The following is an 18,450-nucleotide window of genomic DNA, read 5'->3' on the forward strand; positions in this document are numbered from 1 at the left end:
ATTTAGCGGGTTTTGGTGGTGTCATCAAATGTGGTTAATGCATTAGTTATTGCGTTGGTTGAGAGATGGCGTCCAGAAACGCACACCTTTCACCTTCCATCCGGTGAAGTAACGGTAACTCTACAAGACATACAAGTTTTGTGGGGTTTGTCGGTCAACGATGCCACAAACATTTATCATCTATATATTTATATTTTTATATAATTCATGGGAAATTAGTACTAAAAAAAGAGATGGGAAAAATATGTTGTGTTCTCAAGTTTCATTTAAAAAAAGGAAAAGGAAGAAAACGTTAAATGAGATGTTATTGAGTTTCATTAAAGAGAAAAAAGAAAGGTAAAAGAGGAGATAAAAAAAAAAAAAAAAAAAAAAAAAAAAACACCTTCCATTTCCTTGCCTTTATCTGTATAAATGTAAGCGGAAACACAACTTTAATGAAACTTGAAAATTATTTTTTCCGTTCTCAAATTAAATCCTGAACCTTTTCTGGTATAAAACTATAAGTTGACCATGTGTTCCCCCAAATCAATGAATTGAGTAGAGTAAAATGGAAGCTCCCTTCTTCTGCTTGCAGTGTCTTCAGCGTCAAATCAAATCCGATTATTTCTCAGACGACGACAGACTACTCGTCTTCAATTACCCCTTGGCCGCCTCCGCCCTTCCATTCGCATCCAACGCCGTCGTCAAGGTTACATTATTATTATTATTATTATTATTATTATTATTATTATATCCATCCTTTAATATTAATATTAACATTAATATTAATATCCCTAGGGTTGGTTGATGCAGGTTTCCAATTCCGATGCCGATATTTCACCTCAATTCGTCTTAATGTATTTGCCCATTCATCAACAACACACATGTTTCACCAACTACATGTATGTATGTATTATTATTATCTATTCATTACACTTGATTCATTACATTCCAAAATCTTCTTACACCATTACTCTCATGATCCAACTAATTAGTCTGTATTTAGGCCCGTGTTCTAAGAAATTATGGTCTATCTACATCTTATAATATCTAATTGTTTTTTTATACAGCAACGACCATTTTTCACAAAACCTTCAACCTCAACTTTTAACTAGTGATGATGCTGGAAACACATCCTTACCTGGATTTGGGTGCAACAGATCTACCTGTTTCTTTTCTAAACGCTTTTCTTGCTCGAGGACCCTTACATCCTTGGCCCCGCTTTCTCAAGTCGCCCCTGCATCATTTCCCGCTTTCCATGACCTGGCTTCGACTTTCTTATCCAGAGTTGCAGAAGATCACGTGTTGCAGTCGCTTAATCTTCTGATACAAGGAAAACCAACAGGGAGAGATATCATAAACTTTCTTAACTTAATCGGGGTCCCGTCGTTTACCGAAACTAGCTTTCCTGGTTGCATAAGACATCCAAACATAGTACCAATTCTGAGCATGATGAAATCATCCACACATATCAATGTAATATTACCGAAAACTCCTTATACACTTGAAAACATTCTTCATTACAGCCCTGACGCCTTAAAGTCAAATTGGCATATTAAGTTATTAATGTATCAAATACTATCTCCCTTGAGATACATGCACGGTTTAGGCATTGCTCATGGTAACTTATCTCCATCGAATGTATTATTAACTGATTCATTCTGGTGTTGGTTGAATATTGGTGATACGTTAACACTACAATCAAACTCCAAATCATTTGAAAAACTTGTTTGTTGTACCAAGGGTTGTCACTCAAATGAAATATATGCTGATTTGAAGCTATCTTGTTCTACTGATTGGGATACTGTGTTTATTCGGTGGTGGAGTGGAGAGTTGACTAACTTTGACTATCTATTATTTATAAACAAAATCGCGGGTAGGAGATGGGGCGATCACACTTTTCACACGGTTATGCCATGGGTGATTGATTTTAGTGTAAAATCGGATGAAAATAATGAAACTGGGTGGCGAGATTTGAGTAAAAGTAAATGGCGGTTGGCAAAAGGTGATGAACAGTTGGATTTTACATATTTAACATCAGAAATCCCACATCACATTTCAGATGAATGTTTGTCAGAGCTAGCCGTGTGTAGTTACAAAGCAAGAAGGTTACCGTTAAGTGTTCTTCGTTCGGCTGTACGTTCGGTTTACGAACCGAACGAGTATCCTTCTACAATGCATAGGCTTTACCAGTGGACCCCAGATGAATGCATCCCAGAATTTTATTATGATCCAAAGATATTCAAATCCCAACATTCTGGGATGTCTGATTTAGCAGTACCTTCATGGGCAAGTAACCCCGAAGAGTTTATAAAACTGCATAGAGATGCTTTAGAAAGTTACCGTGTATCATGTCAGATTCATCATTGGATAGATATCATATTCGGTCATAAAATGTCAGGTGAAGCAGCTATTGCTGCAAAAAATGTCATGCTGCCCCCTTCAGATTCTACAAGCGCCAGGTCAGCAGGGAGGCGCCAGCTTTTTAGTCTGCCACATCCTGCTCGTTGGGGCGTTATAAAGAAGTCCAGTCAGCATAACCCCGATTCAGTTAGTGAGACACGTGTACTTCATGAAACATCTAATTTAAAAGCACTTGAAAAGGCAGCTACTTTTATTGAACATGCTTCACACTTGAGTCCTTTATATAACCCTAATACAGGATGCAGAAGTTACATCTGAAACATATGAATATTGCAGAGACAAAAACTTACCATTAGCTGTTGATATAAATTTTCTTCTTCAGAATATTGAAACAGATGATTGTAGTACTTCAGGGTATCAAGATTTTCATTTATGGAGACATAAATTGTCTTGTTCAACAAATCTTTCTGCAAAAATTGCAAATGATGTGTTTTCAATCGGTTGCATACTTGCAGAGCTTCATTTAAAGAGACCACTTTTTAATCCTGCATCTTTAGCACAGTATTTACACAGTGGTGTTCTACCCAAATTGATGCAGGAACTGCCACCTCAAGTTAATATTCTTGTTGAAGTATGCATTCAGAAAGATTGGAAGAGGTAGTTCTTTTAAATATTTTTCTGCATCATAAATTAATCTTAATCCTTTCAATTGTAATAACCAGGAGACCATCTATAAAGTCTCTTTTGGAATCTCCCTATTTTCCTGCAACAGTGAGGTCATCATACTTATTTCTAGCACCACTTCAACTTTTATCAAAAGACGGATCTCGGATCCATTATGTTTCAAATTATGCAAAATCTGGAGCTTTGAAATCAATGGGAAATTTTGCTGCTGAAATGTGCGCGCCCCACTGTTTACCTCTTTTGCTTAAACCTCTATCCGACACTGAAGCAGAATGCGCGTATGTAATATTAAAAGAATTCTTGAAGTGTCTGAATCTCAAAGCTGTGAAGACACTTATCTTGCCTGTGATCCAGAAGATTCTACAGGCCCGTTGCAAACTTTTTTTCTTCTTCTGAATATTGGCTTATAAGTGTTCTTTATATTGACTTCTTAAAGTGTGACTTTTGCAGATGACTGGTTATTCACATATGAAGGTTTCTCTACTTCAAGACTCGTTTGTGCGTGAGTTATGGAGCAAAGTTGGTAAACAAGTGTATTTAGAGAGTATACATTCTATGGTTCTGTCAAATTTATATGTTTCTCCTCATAAGAGTTCATCTGGAGCTGCATCTGTACTTTTAATTGGCTCAACTGATGAGCTCGGTGTACCACTTACAGTTCATCAGGTGTATTAAGCTCTCAACTTCTTAATTTTCTTTGATATACGAACCCATTCGGTTTTAACTACCATTTTACTAACTCATCATTCCTTATCCAGACAATATTACCTCTGATTCAATGCTTCGGGAAAGGGCTTTGCAGTGATGGAATTGATGTCATTGTTAGAATTGGTAATTTCGTTTATTATTATTTCTTAACTAGGTTTATTACATAAAAACATAACCAACTTCAAAAAATTCCATTTAAGGTAATCTGCAACCTTTTTAGCAGGTAACTGGTATTCAGATCATTACATCAGAAAAAGTCAACATGGTCAAACGCACAGTCTACTTCAAATCATAGCTTTTAAAGTCTGACTTTATATTTAAAGTCGCTTAACTAGGTTTACTGCATAAAACAAAAAATTGTTTTCAAAAAGTTGTATTTAAGGTAATTTGCAACCTTTCTAGCAGATAACTAGATTTCTGGGCACCAAGTCAGAAAACGTCAACATGGTCAAACGCATGGTCTACCTTAAGTTATAGCTTTTAAAGTCAGACTTTCTTTTTAGAGTCGCTAACTAGGTTTATTGCATAAAAACGTAACCAACTTTCAAGAAATAGCATTTGAGGTAATCTGCAACCTTTTTGGCAGGTAGCTGGTTTTCTGGGCACCGTATAAAAACTAATGTCAGCATGATCAAACATATGGTCAACCTTAAATCATAACTTTTAAAGTCTGTCTTCTTTTTAAAGTCGGTTGCTGTGGTTTCATTTCATGGTTACTTAAAATGGAAATAAGACCAAAACTGGTTACCTTTTTTTGCAGCAATTTTTTGTTAACACATTTAAGCTAACCACTTTTAATAATCAGGTGGTCTTTTGGGAGAGACGTTTATAGTGAAACAGATTCTCCCATTACTGAAAATGCTGTACGGTCTTGCATTGATGCATCCAAGGTGAGTAGGCCTGAACCTATGCAGAGTTGGAGTGCTTTGGCTCTTATGGATTGTCTAATGACATTAGATGGCATAGTGGAATTCTTGTCAAATGAGGTGGTTGTCAAAGAGCTAATAGAGGTAAGAAACTTTTACAAAAATAAACAATATATACGCTTATAACAACTACATTTATAACTGATTGAAATTTACCAGGATGGAGGCTGCCTCTATATTCAACTTCTCATGTCATCCAAATTGGGAATGCCATCACTTCAGGTGCTTTAATCTTTCTTTGTTTAACCTTTTGGTGAATGAACTGTAAAATATTAATATCTGGCAGTTTGTATTGCAGATTGGTGCCACAAGTCTTGTTGCGGTTTCTCAGCAAATTGGACCAGAATTAACAACATTATATGTCATGCCTAAACTTAAAGAACTCTTTGAAAAACTTGCCTTTTCTGAAGAATCTCGCAGTGGTCCAAACCTTAAAGTTTTCAAAAATAAGGTCGAGAATGAGCAAATCGAAAACCGCATGGATCTGGTGTAAGTTCTTTTTCCTTTACTCATGTAGTCATGCTCACAGTATTTATGCGATAATGTATATTCTATTTACAGATTGCTTTTATATCCACCTTTTGCATCACTTCTTGGAATCGAGACACTTCGTCAATGTTGTACAACATGGTTGATTCTTGAACAGTATCTTTTATGGAATCATAATTGGAAGGTGGGATATTAAATAATTTTCAAGCATAACTATATTATGAGTATAAATTAGTGTTCTTTATTAAAAATGTCATCTTTAGTGGGAGAAAACAGAAGAATCTTCTTGTAGTGGTGTGGACAATATAAACACAAGAAGAACGAGCTACAACAAGAACCCAAAGCCTGAACATAATTCTGCTAAAGTGTTCCTTCATGGGTTTGGATGGTCAGTGCCACAAGAAAATAAAGGGGTCAAGAGTTCAATGCCACATAAGCGACACCATCATGTGACATCATCCTCAATGTCAAGAGAACAGGAACCTTGGCATTGGTTCCCTAGTCCTGCAACTAGTTGGGACGGGCCTGATTTTCTAGGTCGGGTCGGGGCTTCAAGTAGTGAAATTCCATGGAAAATAAGTGCATCTGTGATTCACTCGGTCCGGGCCCATCATGGAGTTCTCAGATCCTTTGCGGTTTGCCAAGATGAATCCACTTTTTTTACAGCTGGAGTCGGTCTAGGTTTTAAGGGATCGGTGCAAAAATGGGATTTATCAAGAATCGTTTCTTCACCTGGATATGATGGCCATGAGGAGGTTTGTTAATTCTTTCATTGAATTAAGTTTGATGTTAATGCTAACGTCTATTTTTTTTAGGTTGTGAATGACATATGTGTCATAGGATCCTATGAAAGAACAGCTTCTTGTGATGGTACAATTCATGTGTGGAATAGTCAAACAGGGAAAAAGTTATCTGTAATTTCTGAAAATTCTGCACAATATGGAAACTCGATGTCTGCATCAAAGACACATTCTGATCAAGCTAATATGCTTGATTTTAGCTCACTCGGTAGCGGGATTTTGAGTAGCGCATATGATGGAAGTATGTATACTTGTATGCATCATTTGGAAACTGTAAACAGGCTTGTAGCAGGTACTGGAAACGGTTCCCTCAGGTAAATCATCAGTGCTTCCAGATTGATATTGTAATAATATTGTTAAATATTGTCTTTGTAATCATAATTAATTAATTATCATGTTAATCATATTCAGATTCATAGACATTGAGGAAGGTCAAAAACTTCATTTGTGGAGAAGTGACTGCTTAGAATCCAGTTTTCCTTCTCTAATTTCATCCATATGCTCATGTGGAGGTGCCATGTCAGCATCTTGGATTGCAGCTGGACTAAGTTCTGGTCACTGTCGATTGCTTGACATGAGAAGTGGCAACTTAGTTACCTCGTGGCAAGCTCATGATGGCTATGTTACAAAGGTATTGTAGTATAACATGTCCGTCAATTTAGTTTGAGTCGGTCAAAATTTGAATTCAGTAATCTGTCTGCAGTTAGCTGCTCCAGAGGATCATTTGCTTGTTTCTAGTGCACTTGACAAGACGTTGCGAGTTTGGGACCTCAGAAAGTAAATCTTTTGGATCATAATTATTAATAATAATAATTCCATCAAACTTATAAATATATTTCCTATTTATTTTTACAGGAATTTGGCAACACCATTGATTTTATTCCGAGGTCACAGCGATGGTGTATCGGGTTTTTCCGTGTGGGGACAGGATATTATTTCAATATCCAGAAGTAAAATTGGACTTTCTTCCTTATCTAAACAGGCAAGTATTTTTATATATTTTGGGGATTCTTATGTTGTCTTCATTATATGAATTTTGTTGCTACTTTTATGGCACGGCACATGTATGGTATTAATTAAACTGTCATGTGACACAGGATGGGCAACATCGAATCACGCCGCAATACCTATACATGGCTGATCGTGAATCGAGGAATATGTCGGTGTTATCTACTATAACAATTCTTCCATTTTCGAGACTTTTTCTAGTCGGGGCGGAAGACGGTTATTTAAAAGTGTGTTGTTAGATTCTTGTTACCATAATTGTGTAACCAACAAGCAAGTAAAAATGCACTTAAAGACTAGTTATTCATATAAATATATAGTAGTTTTTATTTAATGTTATAGATGTCTAATAATAAAAGTTATAGATAGACACATAGTTATAGTGAAATAACTAAATTATATACGTGCTAGATATCTATCTAAAATTAATAATTCATGGATGGAGTCAGAAGGCATGTAGGCCTCTTGCGTAAGATCAAGGTTGGTAAACAAGGCAGAGATAATATATTATATGAAATTATTATGCATGTAATTCTATGTAAGTATTACTATTATAATACTAAATTATAAACATTAAAAAATGATAAACTTACGAGTGCTTTAACCTGCTAATCGAGTCAGACGGCATTAAATAAGTTTTTTAAAAGGTAAACTTTATTTAAAGATAGAAAAAGGTAGAATCACATGTGATATACTAAGATTCTGAATGTATTTTTTATATATATTTTTATATTAGGCTTATATGTATTGGTTTTAACTAATTGTTTAATTAAAATGTCATCTAGCGTCATGTAAGGAAAATTGAATTCACACTCACCCATTTTAAATCAAGTATAATGGTTTTAACTAATTGCATCTATTACTCAAATCATTCTTTTGTTTACTTAATATTTATTATATAATAAACATAATAATTCAAATAATAAACCACACAATAAAATACAAAAACATTATAATAAATAGAAGTTGGGTCTCTGGTAGTATTGAGAAGAGAAGAAGTCGTGTCTTGGTTGTGGGGCTACAGATGGAGGTTTTGGTTGTGAGGTTATGGGTGGAGGGTTGGTACACAATTTCGTTCGTTCTTGTGTTGAAGTGGTATGGGTTGTTGGGATATATTCGTGGCACGTATGTTTACGTAAAACGGGTTATTTTGGCCGAAAACGTTCTTCACAAGAATGTTTTGGTTGCTCAAGTTCATGATTGCAAGAAATAGATTTAGAGAATATAAAGTTGTGTATTCTTTGGTGTGGTGAAAATGGTTAAAATTGTTGGTTTATAGTGTAAAAATGTAATTTAAATTTGTTTTATTTTATTTTATTTTTTTTATCTTCCAAAAGATATATTCAAACGGCGAAGTTTGAACACCCTCAAAAATTAAATTCCCCAAAGTTCCTAAATTAGTCAATTACTCGACAATTAACGCGGTCATGGGCTTTGCGGACATAGGCCTTAGCGTCCAAGTAAAATACCATTACATGGAGGTTAGTAGGGTTGTGTAACGGTTCAGAACCGAACCGGAATCGAAAATGAGTGAAAAATATAACCGGAACCGGAACCTTTTATAGTAAATCGGTTCCGCTCCAGAACCGCTAAAGCCGGCTCTCGCTAATTGGTTATGGCTAGAACGGGTTCAATCATTTATTTATCAAATGAGTTATGTAAACTTTGCAAGTTGCAAAACAAGTTTATACAATTGTATGTCTTTTTTCACGGTAAAACTAATTTAGATTACAACATGAACATCCGTTATATTTTTTATTAAAACCTAAGTATTGAAGTTAAATAAATCATTGTCAACGATTGATTAATGGAAGATCAAATCATTTTATATTAAATTACCTTGATAGCTTAAATCAAAATTGATCATGGTTGCTAGTTCTTGAACGTAAAGAAAGAATATTTGAATAAAAAAAATGATTGAATGGATGCATGTTAATAAGTTACTTTATAAAAAATGAGGATTGGTATATTTATTTAAAACGTTTTGAATATTTCGGTTCTTCGGTTCCAAGTCTAGAACCGTCGGTTTTACCCGGAACCAAAACGGGAACCGTTTAATGCAAATTCTGAGAACCGAGAACCGAACCGGTACACACATTAACGGTTCGGAGGCACCGGTTCAATTCCGGTTCCTCGGTTCTAACGGTTCCGAACCGTTTTTTCTCACCCCTGCCCCTAGAGGTTAGCAAGAAATTGAAAGCCACATCATCTTTTTAACATCTATTTTTCAATGAGTACGTGTAGTCTTAAACATGGTAATCCATAAAGTGTAGTCTTAAAAATGGTAATCCATAAAGTCAAATAATTCCAATTCAACTTTAGGTAAAAGGTTACAGTTTAAATTACATCCTAACGTCTTGTTCTTGAGTTTTTTAACTAAGGAAAGAAAAGAAAAGAAGAGGGAATGATAAGAAAGGGAAGGGAAGGGAAGGGAAGGGAAGGGAATGAATTTTTTTTCCACTCCTACTCATTTCTTTTCCATCCTACCCATTTTTTAAATATCTTAGTTTTCCTTTTCTTCCCCCCTTTAAAAAAACTCAAGAACAGAGCGTAAGACATTAGTTATTCATGGAAATGTTAATACAGATAAAACATTTATGTAAATATATTATTCAATATTTATTTCATTTCTTTGGAGAGAATATGAAACATGATATATTTTAGAAATAAATATAACTCCAATCAAGTAACAGCATAATAGGTATTTTAATAACCTAATTCATTTCTATAAAATTACCAAATTTGTAGGTTATACGTATATGCTAAAAAATTACTCAACAAGTCAACATTTTTTTGTAAATAAATATATAAATAATTAATTCATAAACATACGTTTTTGAATTTGTTAAAATAAAACGGCAATTTGAATTATAATGATTCACGTAGCAATTCAATGACAAATAATAGTCACCAGTGTGATCCCCAGATCAAGTCGATGAGGACCTGAGGTGAGGTATCGAAATATACTTCGTCAAAATAGGGAGATTTTAAGTTCACGTTCACATGGTCAAAATTAGGGTTCCAGGTTATATTAGAGAATTTTCTTAGTTTCCTTTCAAGGACATGCCAACCTAGAAATCCAACGTTCAATACTCAGGGAATAGAGATGATTAGATCAGATCACATTACTGTTAAAAAAAGCGAATACATTACTGATCTTTTACTTTTAGTGTTAAAATCAATCTTAACAAATATATAAATATATATATAGTCATAATGAACAATTGATGATTATTATCTCAATCATAATTTTAATGAATTGATTTGAAACGATATAAATAAATAACAATAGCAAATGTTTTTTTCCAATATGGTGTAGTGGTAGGGACATAGGTGACTCAGTGAGAGAATACTGAGATCTTTGTGATCTCTAGTTCGATCCAGAAACATACGGGTTTTACCATCAGTGGGCATTCGGACAGGTGGATTTTCCCCAGCTTGAAGGCGTTTAAGGGCTTTGTACGGCTGTGTTGGGCCAACTGGCGTATGAAATACCAAGACATTCTATGTTTGTTGATTGTTAAGAAAATAATAATAACAATAGGAAACTGGGTTATAAATTAGAGTATGTATCAATATCAATAGAAATAAGAATAGGAGTTATATTATTAATTAGAGTATGAATGTATATAGTCAGCATACGGGTAAGAATTAACATGAGCAACAAAATCCAATTATATATATATAAAAAAAAAAGATCACAATCATCATCATCATCATCATCATCATCATCATCATCATCATCTATCAAATAACCGACGGCCAGGATTGAAAAATGATCTAAGAAACAGGAATGAATGTGGGCTATATAAACAGCACCTCCGCATCTTTAATTTGGTACCTTAATTCTTTCTTTATTGAAAAGGTAATAACTGGACTACTAATTATAACCTCCTCCTTCTACTCTGTCGGTTGTATTGTTTTCGCTTCGTCAAATGAGTTATTGTGCTCTTTACTGTTTGAATTAATTAGGTTTAGAATTTGTTAAAATTTTACGGAGTAGTGTTTGAATTATGTAGAAAATTACTCAGATCTGGAGTTGAATTCTAATAAGCGCTGAGAATTGACTGTTTAGTAGCAGATCTTCGTCATGCCTTGACTCATGGATCTACGAGATATGCTTGCTACTATTTTTATTATTATTATTATTGTTTTTTTTCTTCATTTTTTTAGGGTTACGTGGTTTAGAGTAGAAATTGTGTCACATTATTTATTTATTTATTTAAACTTATAATGGATGGTTAAGGGTTTGGTAAAAGTTTATTGAATATTTGCATGATTACCTTACACGAACACATAACATGATAACTAATCATGTCATTACCTGGCACGAACACAACATTTCTTTTTTGTATTTTTAAAAAAAGTTGTAAATGTAGACTGGTTTAGATTGGGTGTTAACAAGTCCGTGTCTTATTGAGAATATGAAACAGAAAGCTAATCAGTTTGTTATTGTTGAATCTACAGCTTTGTAATAATGGAGACCTTCTTGTTCACTTCTGAATCTGTTAACGAGGGACACCCTGACAAGCTCTGCGATCAGATATCCGATGCCGTCCTTGACGCCTGCTTAGCCCAGGACCCCGACAGCAAGGTCGCCTGTGAAACCTGCACCAAAACCAACATGGTCATGGTCTTCGGTGAGATCACCACCAAAGCTAATGTCGACTATGAAAAGATTGTTCGCGACACCTGCCGTGAGATCGGGTTTGTGTCTGATGATGTGGGCTTGGACGCCGACAACTGCAGGGTTTTAGTTAATATTGAGCAGCAGAGCCCCGATATTGCGCAGGGTGTTCATGGTCATTTAACCAAGAAGCCTGAGGAGATCGGTGCAGGAGACCAAGGTCACATGTTTGGTTATGCAACCGATGAGACCCCTGAACTTATGCCGCTTAGCCATGTCCTTGCGACCAAGCTTGGCGCCCGTTTGACCGAGGTTCGCAAGAACGGGACTTGCGCGTGGCTCAGGCCCGATGGAAAGACACAGGTTACAGTCGAGTACCATAACGACAATGGAGCTATGGTCCCGCTTCGTGTGCACACCATTCTCATCTCCACTCAGCACGATGAAACCGTGACCAACGATGAGATTGCTGCTGATCTTAAAGAGCATGTGATCAAGCCGGTGGTTCCAGCTAATTATCTTGATGAGAAGACCATCTTCCACTTGAACCCATCTGGTCGGTTTGTTATTGGTGGACCGCACGGTGATGCTGGGCTCACCGGACGGAAGATTATTATTGACACATACGGCGGTTGGGGTGCGCACGGTGGTGGTGCTTTCTCTGGGAAGGACCCGACTAAGGTGGACCGAAGTGGTGCTTACATTGTGAGGCAAGCTGCAAAGAGTATTGTGGCTGGTGGGTTAGCCAGGAGGGCGATTGTGCAGGTGTCTTATGCGATCGGTGTGCCTGAACCTTTGTCTGTTTTTGTTGACACGTATGGGACCGGGAAGATTCCGGACAAGGAGATATTGAAGATTGTTAAGGAGAACTTTGATTTCAGGCCGGGAATGATATCGATCAATCTTGATTTGAAGAGGGGTGGGAACAAGAGGTTTCTGAAGACAGCCGCGTACGGGCATTTTGGTCGGACAGACCCGGATTTCACATGGGAGGTGGTGAAGGATCTCAAGTGGGAGAAGGCTTGATAAGAAGGTTGTTGGGTTTATTTTAGTTTTTATGTTGGTAACTATAAATCATATATGCTTGCCTACTGCTGCATGTCTGGGCTTGCTATAATGATGATGATAAATGTGTTTTATTTTATGTTTTTTTAAGTTTGATATGAGTGGAATTAGGGTGGTTTTGTTTAATATCTTAAAAAGAGAAGTGGAAGTGGAATGGCGTAGCTGCCCTTTGTGCTAATTACTAATGGAAATCTATATGTTTAAAGGGAGTCATTTGGTTAGAAAATTTGTGTCATTTGGTAAGTAAGGTTGGTTAAAACTAGTACAGTGTAGTGTGGTGGTTTTGAAAACATTTTTTAGAAGTTGGGGGTGATGGTTGACTAGAGCTTTTGCTTTATTTGTTAATGTGGGTCTTGGTCTCTGTTAGTTAAACAAAATGGTGTCACTGGATACTATGTTTTTTAGTTCAATGATCCTACCAACTATTGCATGTATAATTGGTTTTAAATACTCAAAAAGAAAAAAAAAAAGTTTGGTCATGAAGGATATTGGATTAAGATGACACAAAAGGTTGGTGTCAGTAAGGTCATCTTTTTCAAGAAAAGCGGATAAAGTTGTAACATGATGCCCTTGGCTTTATTTTATTTATTTTGGTAGTAAGAGTTGATTAACTCTCGGTTTATTTATCTTTTTCTTAACTTAAAGTTGGTGGATTAAAAACATATTTACTAACAATGTAGAAGAGAGCTTTTTGTTTGTGGAATTTGTCGGAATTGAATTGATATTGGAATTGGAAGAATCCATTAAAAAGCATGATGTGTTTGGTAGTTACGTTAATATATGGAATTGGAATTTAATTTACATTAAAATGACAAATTCACTCTTTAGAATTAAAAAACAAAAATAATAATCTAAACTCATGGTCTCTCATCTGGATTTACACGAACTCAATCACAATTTCCTCCTCTGTATGCATACTCCGGTTAGCATAACCGTCGGAACAACCGCAACGGCTGCGACGTTTCTTGCTTCTCGTTGCCGGAATTCTATCAAGTGTTGGCGTGACGCCGGAACTGATACACAAGTCAAATCCGACATACCGTCTTCCAGATTCAAAATATTCTCCGACTTCTAATCACGGTACATGATCCAAACAGTGGCGTCGCTAGAAACTTTTTTCTACGGGTTCGGAATTTTTTTAGAAAGTAACGACCAATTATTTATCACTTAAATTTAGGTTTTCTACTGGTTCAATGTCAAAATACACTAATATATAACACTAAAAAAATTTGTATGGGTTCGGCCGAACCTGTAACACCCCAACCTGGCCAGGGCTGACATGTTACTATTACAGAATCAGATCAAAAACATAATTCCATAAATGTTAAATTAATTACATTACAAGGCCTAACAATTTATTTGGAAGCGCGATCTAATTCTTTTCATTAACTTGTACGAATCTTTTCATACTCTCGAGCACTTTTCCATAACCCGTCCCCTGATGTCTTGATAACCTAACGTATAAGAAGAAAAACACGAAAAGTACGTCTAAGCAAAACTTGCCCAGTGAGCGGATAGAGGGTAATAAAAATGGCTAATTTTTACTTTAGTAAAATAGGCTAAGTTTTTCAAAAACACATTTAAAGGAAATGCTTAAATATTCAGAAATCATAACATATAAGTAAACTAACATAATCATAAACATAAAATGCAGATTTACCCGAAGTTCAGAGGGTCCATTTTAATTACAGAGGTGATGCAGGATAGCTAATCCATACATCCAGATTGTGAATGGAGTGTGGGAAAATCACACCGATCATTCACCAGATAACAGACATTCTAACAGATTCCTATGATCGATCCATACGCCTCTGACTATTAACAGAACAGATAGTTCGAAGACTAACAGAAACAGAGACGCCGTGAACTCAACCCACCGTCACGGAAGGTGCCACATCATTCTATGCCACAATGATGGGTATGTGGTCCCCACAGAGAAGGGTTTCGACTTGGGTAACAAAATACATGTACAGATATAAACATAATAGCAAACTTGTAATTATTCGAAACATATAACTTGTAAACATGTTTTTAAACTTGCAAACTCTTAACATAATATAAACAATCAGAACATGCAAACTTGTAAACATGTAAGTTCGTATACTTGTAGATTCGTCAACTTGTAAACATGTAAACACGTAATCCCGTAAACCATGTTGACGTGTAAACTTGTAAACTCATAAACAAGTAACTCAAAAACACATGAAACTCATAAACAGGTAAAGTTCCAGAACGTGTAAACTCATAAACATGTAGGTTCGTAAACATGCACATGCGTAAAATTGTAAATTCGAAAGCATGTAATCCCATAAACCATGCTGACGGGTAAACTCGTAAACTCATGCACATGTAACTCACAAACATGCATGCAAACTCGTAAACATGTAAATAACATATTTCATAAATCATTTTCTATTAATGACAGATGTGAAACGTTTTCTAAAAACATATTCAAAACGGAAGCTTGATGAGTAAATATTTATAAATACGGAATCAGATGCCCAAAGGCCAAACGACACGTATCAAATGAAAGGGGTATAGACTATCCGTACCTTAAGCGATTGAAGAGGTAGGTCCCCGCAAAGCCCAGTTGGACCCGCAAGACTCACCTTAAAGAGGTACGTCTGCGCAAAGACCAACTGGATCCGCAGGACCCACCATGCTCAGAGAGATGAAGACCTTACACGCAGTAAGCCAACTGTCCCCGCAGGAAAGCCTCCCTTGGTACAGTACCCTGCCTGTCCCCGCAGCTGTGGGTACAAGCCAAGAAGGAAGGCTACCCGCACTAACAGTAAGGCTACACGCATAAGGCACTAACTCTTATACTTCAGTAATGTCACCTGAAGAAGGAATGAGCAGGGCGGGAGTATTCCCGCCCAAAAGAGCCAGTCCGTACGCTTCTAGAAGATCTTTTGTACTATACCTACCAAGGTATGGACAAATAGACAAGATCTTACAAAAGCGACCCATGAACCAATCACAGGGTGACAGCTCACCGACAAATAGTACGAGGGGGAGCACGCTCCAGTACAAAATGTCACTATCAGCCGCTGTCTACCCACCAACTCCCATCGTGGCACGAACGTAGCCCATAGTTGGTGGAAAATGAATATTATATACAGCTGGACGTACCTGCTTGGAAACCTACCTTCGGCTATAAATACTCCAACACCTTGGAACGGTATGAGGATCTGATATCATCTTCTATCTAGCTATTTCTCTCTATATACACTTATATTCAGAGCAATCTAGTCTGATTCTCACGCCGGAGGGTGGTCACAAGGAGGAACCCCCCCCCTTCTCAGTGACGAGCTCACGGTGTCTGTTTTGCAGGTTGAGAAGAATAACCATCTTTGCCGGACCTAACCCTCGTGGGAAACATCTACTTTAACCCTAAGATTATCCTTAATCTTCCGGGGTCACTTAGTGTTTCTTCATTTGCGCCATCCGTGCATTAAGCTAGAACTAATTCTTTTCAGTTTTTTCAAACTTCTGGAAAGATGGTTAAGGTTACTCCGATGCCAAAGCCACCGAGCGACCAAGAAACTCCGGTAACCACAACCCCAGCTACCGGGGGAAACACCGGTGAATACACGATTTTTACGAACACTACCCCGGTTACCCAAGCCGGGGCAAGTGCAGTAAACAATCCTCCCCTGGGATTCATTGATACCCAGGTGGAGAAACAACAAACGAGGCTTCCCCGACAAACACTAGATCAAGTTAAAGCTTGGGCAGAAGCACGTCAGAAAGAATTCCAAGCCGAGTTGGACGAACGTTTACGTTCACTCCAACAGGCCAATGATGAATTCGGAAGCACTCGCCAACAGCTCAACATGAGCAATGATTGCGAGTATTTGGATGATGAAGATTGGGAAGAATCTGACAGTGACGCAAACCCTCGTCATAAGGCGAAAGGGAAGCGTAAAGAAGCAGACTTCCACTCGAGAAGAAATTTCGAGGGAACCTTCAAACCAAAGAACACGGGGGAAACCCACGTGACTTCTCCAAAACTTTTAGACCAACTGTTGCGAATGCGGGAACGTCCAAATTTGCAAGGGACATTGCGGAATCAATCGCTCCAAAGAGTGCCAAACAGATGTCCAACATAGGCACTTACGATGGCATATCTGACCCGGACGATCACTTGAACAGATTTATAGCGGGGGCAACCGTCAGTAATTGGACGGAACCCACATGGTGTTACATGTTCCAGATGACGCTCGTGGGGGCAGCCAGAGCGTGGTTTGATCGTCTACCGGTCCACCACATCTATGATTGGGCAGACTTCCAGCACAAGTTCAGCCAGCACTTCAGTCAACAAAGAAAATATACTGAAGAGCAATGGACGATCCTCAACTGCATCCGAGAGGAAGACGAATCTTTGCTAGACTTCATTACTCGCTTCAACTCAAAGAAGCTAAGTCTGGGCACTATAAGCGAAGATCTTGTTCGCGCCGCTTTCATCCAGGGCGCTGAGTACCCAGAGCTTATCCGCACGTTGACAGGTAAAGATGGCATGCCATCCACGTGGGATGCCATCATGACGGCAGCTAAACGCTTTGCCGAAACGGAGAAGCAACTGGGTAGAAATCTTCCCCAGAGCACAAACCTCTACACGCAGAGAACAAGAGAAAATAACGTCCGTACCGCCCGACAAAATAAAAAGAGGAAGCTTGGTATTTGGCAGTCAAGGATAAACTTTGACACCTCATCCAGCTCTCGCCCTCTCTTAGGCGGAAGGGACAACATGCACTCGTCAAACCGGAATCCCAGATGGACGCCACTCACCAAAAGCGTCACCGAGATATTTGACACCGAGAAGCTCCCATGGCCAAAGGCTCCAATAATCCGACAGCGTCATAACGCTGATCAGAGCAAATCCTGTGACTTCCACGGAACAAAAGGCCACACCACGGAGGAGTGCACATCTTTGAAGGATATCGTCGAAACATTCGTCAAAGATGGGAAACTCACACACCTCGTGGCGTCAATCAAGAACGGAGGGAGGAATGACAATCGGTACAAGGGCAATGGACGAAAGCCCGTCGACATCAGCATTCACATGGTTCATGGCAACGTCAGAGGAAGAAAACGACGAACAACAGAGCCAAGTGCGTGGAAGGAAGCTGAAGTGCGCTTCCCGCGTGTGCCAGGAGGGCCCAACAAAGAAGGCCCCATAGTCATCAAAAGCCAGCTGGGGCACTACATCACCTCCCGCACTCTTGCTGATAATGGCGCTTCGTCAACGGTCATGTATAGGCAGTTCTTCGACAAGCTAGACGACGAAGACAAAGAACGCCTAGAAACAGTTTACGCCTCGATGGAAGGGTTCGATGGCAGCACAAACACCCCCTTGGGTATCCTATCATTCCCCGTCACTCTCACGGACGGCAAGTACTCCCGCACAGAAGACGTGGACTTCGTTGTAATGAGGAAGCCACACCACACATACGACATTCTCTTCGGGAGAGATGGGATGGCAAGATTTAATGCCGTGGTGTCTTCGGTCCATGGGATGATGGGATGGCCAACAGCCGAGGGCGTTGCTATGATCACGGGCATTCCCCAGGTATGCATCGCATCTGTCTCATCTAAACCCAAACCAAAAATGGCTAAACCAACCACCTCCGAACCAGAAGAATGGGCCTTCAATGGCAAATACCCTGACCAGGCTGTTACCATTGGCCCAACGATCACTAACCCCACACGCACCTTACTCAAACGCTTGTTGCAAAAAAATGCCGACATCTTCGCGTGGACACCAGCTGACATGACTGGTGTACCTCGAAGTAAGGCTGAG

At 38.2% G+C, this 18,450-nt stretch overlaps 1 protein-coding gene and 1 pseudogene across 2 annotated transcripts; both read left to right on the forward strand.

Annotated features, from left to right (window-relative positions):
* Nucleotides 1-547: 547 nt before the first annotated feature.
* Nucleotides 548-7,233, forward strand: LOC143594719 (protein GFS12-like; annotated as a pseudogene). Its single transcript, XR_013146383.1, has 16 exons — nucleotides 548-688; nucleotides 793-881; nucleotides 1,050-3,000; nucleotides 3,066-3,393; nucleotides 3,478-3,693; nucleotides 3,786-3,858; nucleotides 4,541-4,745; nucleotides 4,821-4,883; nucleotides 4,960-5,150; nucleotides 5,223-5,334; nucleotides 5,414-5,905; nucleotides 5,966-6,264; nucleotides 6,362-6,581; nucleotides 6,654-6,727; nucleotides 6,806-6,932; nucleotides 7,048-7,233. The product of XR_013146383.1 is annotated as a protein GFS12-like (transcript).
* A 4,165-nt stretch (nucleotides 7,234-11,398) lies between these two features.
* On the forward strand, nucleotides 11,399-12,666 carry LOC143594720 (S-adenosylmethionine synthase 5). The gene has a single exon (XM_077073960.1). The coding sequence runs from the start codon at nucleotides 11,433-11,435 to the stop codon at nucleotides 12,606-12,608; it is 1,176 nt and encodes a 391-aa protein (XP_076930075.1). The 5' UTR covers nucleotides 11,399-11,432; the 3' UTR covers nucleotides 12,609-12,666.
* Nucleotides 12,667-18,450: the final 5,784 nt, after the last annotated feature.

Source organism: Bidens hawaiensis, unplaced genomic scaffold (assembly GCF_021521415.1).
Source record: "Bidens hawaiensis isolate Kalapana, Puna unplaced genomic scaffold, B.hawaiensis_p1.1 tig00044096_1, whole genome shotgun sequence".
NCBI lineage: Eukaryota > Viridiplantae > Streptophyta > Magnoliopsida > Asterales > Asteraceae > Bidens > Bidens hawaiensis.